General features: G+C 63.4%; 2 protein-coding genes across 2 annotated transcripts in view; one reads left to right on the top strand and one right to left on the bottom strand.

Moving 5' to 3' along the window:
* Positions 1-1,002: 1,002 nt before the first annotated feature.
* Positions 1,003-3,205, bottom strand: ZNF296 (zinc finger protein 296). The gene is made up of 2 exons (XM_027860724.1): positions 2,554-3,205; positions 1,003-1,909 (listed from the first exon to the last, which is right to left on the bottom strand). Exons 1-2 carry the CDS (start codon positions 3,203-3,205, stop codon positions 1,053-1,055), a joined length of 1,509 nt encoding a protein of 502 aa, XP_027716525.1. The 3' UTR covers positions 1,003-1,052.
* Positions 3,206-4,008: 803 nt separating this feature from the next.
* GEMIN7 (gem nuclear organelle associated protein 7) overlaps positions 4,009-5,948 on the top strand; it is a 10,427-nt gene continuing 8,487 nt past the window's right edge. Inside the window, exon 1 of the mRNA XM_027860718.1 lies at positions 4,009-4,197. Within this exon, the coding sequence (XP_027716519.1) occupies positions 4,113-4,197 (85 nt within the window). The 5' untranslated portion in view covers positions 4,009-4,112. The remainder of the gene's footprint in view (positions 4,198-5,948) is intronic.

The following is a 5,948-nucleotide window of genomic DNA, read 5'->3' on the forward strand; positions in this document are numbered from 1 at the left end:
AGAGTATTTAATATTCCTCCCATGGCCTGTTCAGTGTGTTGTAGGGTGGGGGGAGAAAGGTTGGGAATGACACCGAGACACTAGGATGGGACTAGAAATGGGGCAGGACAGAAGATGCTGGGATCCAGTGGAAACTGAGGCAGAGAGAGGAGAGTAGCAAAGCCAGAATTGGAGCCCAAGTCCTTGACCTTTTTCTAGAGTGTCCTTTTTGTGCTGGGGCTGGTCAGTACCTGCACGCTGGGGAGCTGTGCTGGGGTGGGCATAGCCCAGAGCGGTCAGTTTGGCAGGGATCGGGCCCCAGAAGGGTGCCATGCAGAGTCTGAGCTCATGCCAGGGAGAGCCTGCCTGTTTACCCTTCTCTGGGCTTGGGTAGGTGTTGCTCCAGGTCTGGGCAGAGGCCTCAGGGTGTTGGGTACCCTCCCAAAACACGGACACTTGTGCACGCCCAGGAGTCTGGCCCATATTCCCATGGAGGCACCCATCCTAGAATGGCCCGAGCTGGAACCGGGAGTACCCCTGCACTGTCTCTGTTTCTGCCAGTGCGTGTTGGGATGACAGGCTGGGACTAGCCTGGCCCTGGGGAGACGTCTCCCCAAGTCACCCTTGCCACTACTGTATTAGGCTTAGACGAGCCTGGTCACTGGGCCCCCCAGTCTTTGTCTGGGGAGAGGCAGAGACTGGGTCTCCTTAACCGTGGCCCCATAACATCTAGTGGGGAGCGAGGGGGACCTCTGCCCTGGGGGCCCTTGCAGGCCCAGGCCCCTTCCCTCTTCTCTTGCCCAAGCCTCGCCCACGCCGGAACCGGGCCCACCACTTTCCATGCCAGCCTGGCCCTGCCCCGGGCAGCGGCGGCGGTGGTGGTGGTGATGGTGGTGGGAGCTCTTTTTGGCCCTCCCCCCCCAAACCGGTCTGGCCAGCCACTGTTTCTTGGGGGGGGGGTAGGGAACTGTCCCTACCCCACCTTTTTTCGCCAAGTTGCCATAAGAAAGCAAAGAGCCTGTCTATTTCAAAAACTAGAAATCTTTTATTACCAAAAATAAAAATAAGTTGAGTCATGGATGGGCTGGGGGCTGGTGGTCGCCCTCGTGCTCGGGCCCGTTCCCCAGCTCCCCATGTTGTCGCTTGAGGTGTTTGTCCAGGGTTGCTCGGAGGCCAAAGGGCACCAAGCAGTGGGGGCATTGGAAAGGGGGTGAGCCAGGTGCTGGACCATGGGTACGTAGGTGGCGGGTGAGCTTGCTGCTCTGTGCACAGGCATAGGGGCAGAGGGGGCAGGCGTAGGGCCTCTCTCCTGTGTGGGAGCGCCGATGGACCGTCAGGTTGCTGCTGTTTCTAAAAACTTTGCCACAGAACTCACAGGTGTCTCCCCTCCGCCGGCCCACACTCCCTCGGCCCCCTCCCCCCGCATCCTCCCCGGGGCCAGCTGGTGGAGCCCCAGGAGAGCCAGGCTCTCGACCACCCCCTTCCTCACTGCTGCCGCTGCTAGGCCCTGGGGGTGGGACCAGGTCTGAGGGGGCAGCAGCATAGTCGGCTGGCTCTGGAGGGGCTGGGGCAGAGCCAGGCCCTGCCCGTTGGTGAGTGCGCAGGTGGCGGGTCAGCTTGCTGCTCTGGGCACAGGAATAGGGACAGCGGGGGCAGTGGTAAGGCCGCTCCCCGGTATGGGTGCGTCGATGCACGGTCAGGTTGCTGTGGGAGCGAAAACCTTTGCCGCAGAAGTCACAGGCGTGACTCCGGGTCCGGATGGAAGGTGCTGCCGCCAGTGGTGCTGGGGCTTCTCCATCTTTGGCTGGGCTTGGCCGGCTCTGGTAGATGGCCAGGCCGTGGCTCTCCTGGGCATGGCGGAGGAGGGCCCAGGCACCCATGAACCAGCTGCCACAGCTGCTGCAGGAGAAGGCTGAGGGCTCCCGGGACCCTGGATGGAGAGGCAGGAGCAGACAGTCAACATAAGTGCTTGTGTGCCCCTCTGCAAAATGGGCGGTTTGCACAGTTCACTGTAAACAGTGGCAGGCCCTGGTTTCCAATCCTGGTCTAATCACTGGGTGCCACCAAGGCCTCAGGTCCCAGCTCTTGGCGTGTGCCAGAGGACTTGGTGGGCCTTGACTCACTGACATCCCCGGGTGGGGTGGGGGTGGGGGGACGGTGCCAAGCCCTGGCCCAGCCAGGGGGTTCCCAAGCTGCTGAGAGGGAGTTTCCAAGAGGAGCTCCCCTTGCCCTGCTTGCATCCACTGCTCCCTCCCTCCCTCCCTCCCTCCCTCCCTCGGGCGGCCGTTGGTCACCTCTTCCAGCCCACCAGGCCGAGAAGAAGGCAGGGTGGGGTGGGCGGGGGCCGTCCAGGAAGCCGGCCCGGCCCCTCCCCCAGGCCAGCACCTGGCGGACCCAGGGGCCCACAGAGAAGTGAAACCCAGGCAGCCGGGGCGGGACTCGCCGCCGCCCGCGCGCCCGCCCTCCCTCTTCCCCACAAGTCCGGGCCACCCAGACACCTCCCCCCCGCCTTGCGGCCAAGTGTGGGCCAAGGCCGAAAGGGGAAGTCCGGGGCGCGCCCAGCCCCCCACTCACCCGGGTCCCCGTCGGGGTCGGGGCGCCGGCCCCAGGCGGGCCTCTGGCAGCGGCCTCGCTTGTGCTCGATGAAGGCCACGATCTGGCTCAGCGGGAAGGTGAGCAGGCAGCGGCCGCACGTCAGCAGGTCGGGGCAGCTCCGGAGGGCTGCGGGGAGGAGGCGCCCGGGGCCGCCGGCCGGGGAGCGCGGAGGGGCTCGCGCGCACCCGGGACCCGGACGGCCGGGGGGCCACTCGCCCGCGCTGCCCGCGTTGGGGACATCCGGGACGGCCAGGGGCGGCACGGATGAGCAGGACGGCGGCGACGACGACGACGACAACGACGAGGAGGAGGCCGGTGAGGCCGCGGGGCCGCCCAGGCCATCGGGCGCCTGGGGCCGGACGTCGTCCTCGGCCCGGTCCCCGGGCCCCCGGCGGGGCGCGCTGCCCAGCTTCCTCCGGGACGTGGCGCACGCCAGCGCTGGGCCGCCGTCGGGGCCGTCCGGCCGGAGCTGGGGCGGGGGCGGCGCGGACGAGGAGGACGAGGACGACGAGGAGGAAGCCGGCGAGGTCGCGGGGCCGCAGGGGCCATCGGGCTCGTCGAGGGCCCGCGGCTCGGCCTCGTCGGCCCGGGGCCCCCGGCGGGGCACACTACCCAGCTTCCTCCGGGACATGGCGCAGGCTGGAGCCGGACGCGGAGCCGGAGCCGCCGCCGCCGCCGCCGCCACCGCCGCGAGGCCGAGAGAGACGCTGCAGGTGAAGTGACCCGGCCTGGCCACCTGGCGGGGCGGGACAGCCGCACGTGGGGGCCGGCGGCGGGCGTGTGTCCCGCCCCCGGGGCGGGGTCAGGGTGGGGCCTAGCCGTCGCCCGGCCCCCGAGGGGGGAACCAGGCAGCGGCGGCCGAGCGGCCAGGGCCACGGCCACGGGGGAGGGGCCCGCCGTCGGCTCTCAGGCCCCGCCCCCGCTAGGGCGGCAGCTTCTACTGGGATCCCTGGCCAGCTCCGCGTCCCCTCTGCGCCTCAGTTTCCCTTTCTGTAAAGCGGGGCTCAGAGAGACGCCGCCAGCCCGGGGCGGCTGGGAAGCTCAGGTTACGTCTCGCAGCGTTCGTGAAGCGCCTGTCGGCGCCAGGCCCTGGGCTAAGCGACCCCCGCCATCCGGGGTTGGAAGGGGAGCCCGCGTCCAGACCACGGGGTGCGCACACGGCGCAGACACGCGGCCGAGGGCGGCAGGGGCTTGGAGGGGGCGGCGCCGGGAGCCGGGCCGGACGGGCACCGGGCGGGCCGAGGGGATTGCGCTCCATAAGGACGCCGGGGCTCGGCAGTCCACAGGACCCGCGCTCAAGTCCTCTGCCCTGGGGCGAGCGGAGCCCAAGGCGCCAGGGTGCGCGCACGTTCTCTCCACTGCCCGCTCGCGTCCCGGCGGGCTTCCCCGGACGGCGCAGGCGCAGGCGCACGCGGGCCGGCCGGCTTCCCCGGACGGCGCAGGCGCACGCGATTTGGAACACCGCGGGAGCGGACGTTGTATCCTGGGTGGGCTCTGAGCCTTGGGGCGCTAGCCAGCCAGCCCCGTGGTCTGGGACCATGCCCGAGAAGAATCTGCCCGCCTCTGAGCCCACCGCCAAGAGTCGAATCGCCGGCTATCGGAGAGAAGCGCCTCTGCCCGCTGGTGAGCCCCGGGAGCGGGGGAGAAAAAGGGTAGGGAGAAGGGCTCCACTGAGGTCCTTTCTGACCCCGGGAGTGTCTTCTCCCCCCCCCGAGGGACACCGGGAGAGAGAGTAGACACGCCCTGCCACTGGACCGGGAGTTTCTAGAGGGCGGAGTGGGTTTTCTTTTGCTTTTTTCCTGAAGTTTTATCTGTAACTGCGGCGCCCAACCTTCGCACATAGTAGGTGATTAATTCATGCTTATTGCTTTACCGACTAATCGTGTCTGTCTTCCCTCTCTGAACCTCAGTTTCCTTATCAAGCAAAGAAAAAGGGGCCGGGAGATGTCCAGTCTAACTTTGCATGCATTATGCTCTGCTTGCGTCAGTTAATAAGCATTCATTAAGTGCAAACTGTGTCCTAAGGCACTGTGCCAAACCTGGAGGAAACAAAGGAAGGCTCAAAAAGAACCTCTTCCCCCCTTCCGCCAGGCCAGACCCTGCCTTCAAAAAGAGCTTCTAGTCTAAAGGGGGAGGCAACCGGCAAATACCAAAATCCATAGCCTGGATAGACAGGTGCTAAAATGAACAGCCGAGGGAAGGAAAGAGATTTAAGCCAGGGAAAATGCCCGGAGAGAAAGCATCCTTTTCCAGGAGCTGCTCTGAAATTTATTGAGAAGGGGAGGTGATTTGACAGGGTTAGACCTGAAATTGAAGAAAATTACTGAAGCTGAGTGGGGGAAGGGAATAAGGGTTTATAGAGTGCCTACTAGGGAGAGCTCTTTACAAACCTCATTTGATTGTCACAACCACTCTGAAAGGTTGATGTAATTACCCCCCTCATTTTACAGATGAGGAAACTGAGGCAAACAAGGGAAGTAACTTGCCCAGCTAATAAATGTCTGAGGCTGGATTTGAACTAAGATCTTCCCAGTTCTGGGTGCACAGTGTCATGTAGCTGTCTCCTGATGGAGTGGAGTGGGGAGAGGCCTGGCCCTGGGCCAGGTGTAGGATGGTTCCAAAGTCAGAGAGCCCCAAATAGACTCTTTTAATTAGACACATTTCGATTTCTGCTGTTACTTTCTAAGCTTCCTCTTCATTCTGTTGCGAACTGAATTAAGAGAGTGGAAGGGAGCTCTGGGATTGCATTCTGAGTACTGGAACCCAAATCAGGGCTAGGTATTTGGCACCCAAGTATCAAGAAGGAAGCAATCCCTGCTAACGGGAAGTTTATTCCACAAATATACACTGTAAACCTCTCTAGCACCCCTCACCTTCCTATGCCTTGTGGGACCTTTAGATACATTTTACTTAGCCTCTCTGGCTTCAGTTTCCCCTGTCTGCAGCTTTGGATGCTCTCCTCCATGATACTCTATTCTCTCTAGGTTTTTGGGACACCCCTCCCCCCACTTCCTGGTTCTCCTGCCTCTCTGACTGCTCCCTCTCTGTCTCCTGTGGTCCTCAGACAGACCACACCTCCTAGGTGTTCCTCGGGGTTCTGTCTTGGATCCTCTTCTCTCCCTCCATTCCACTTCACTGGGTGAGCTCAGCACCCACAGATTTACTACCATCTCTATGCTGGTGATGCCCAAGTCTGCCTTTCCTAAGCCAACCTCTCTGCTGACCTCCAATCTGAAATCTCCAGCTGCCTTTCAGACATCTTGAACTGGATGTCCAGTAGACATCTTGAACTCAATATGTCCCAAACGGACCTCATGATCTGTCACCGTAACACCCCCCCCCCCCCCCCCCCCCCCCCCCCCCCCCCCCCCCCC

This window comes from Vombatus ursinus, unplaced genomic scaffold, assembly GCF_900497805.2.
Source record: "Vombatus ursinus unplaced genomic scaffold, bare-nosed wombat genome assembly UNPS02014239.1, whole genome shotgun sequence".
In the NCBI taxonomy this organism is placed as follows: Eukaryota; Metazoa; Chordata; class Mammalia; order Diprotodontia; family Vombatidae; genus Vombatus; species Vombatus ursinus.

Coding starts and splice junctions, on each gene's coding strand:
- ZNF296 (XM_027860724.1), bottom strand. CDS start 3,205: ATGTCCCGGAGGAAGCTGGGTAGTGTGCCCCGCCGGGGGCCCCGGGCC. Junction 1,910..2,553: donor CGACCCCGACGGGGACCCGG/GTGAGTGGGGGG, acceptor CTCTCCATCCAG/GGTCCCGGGAGCCCTCAGCC.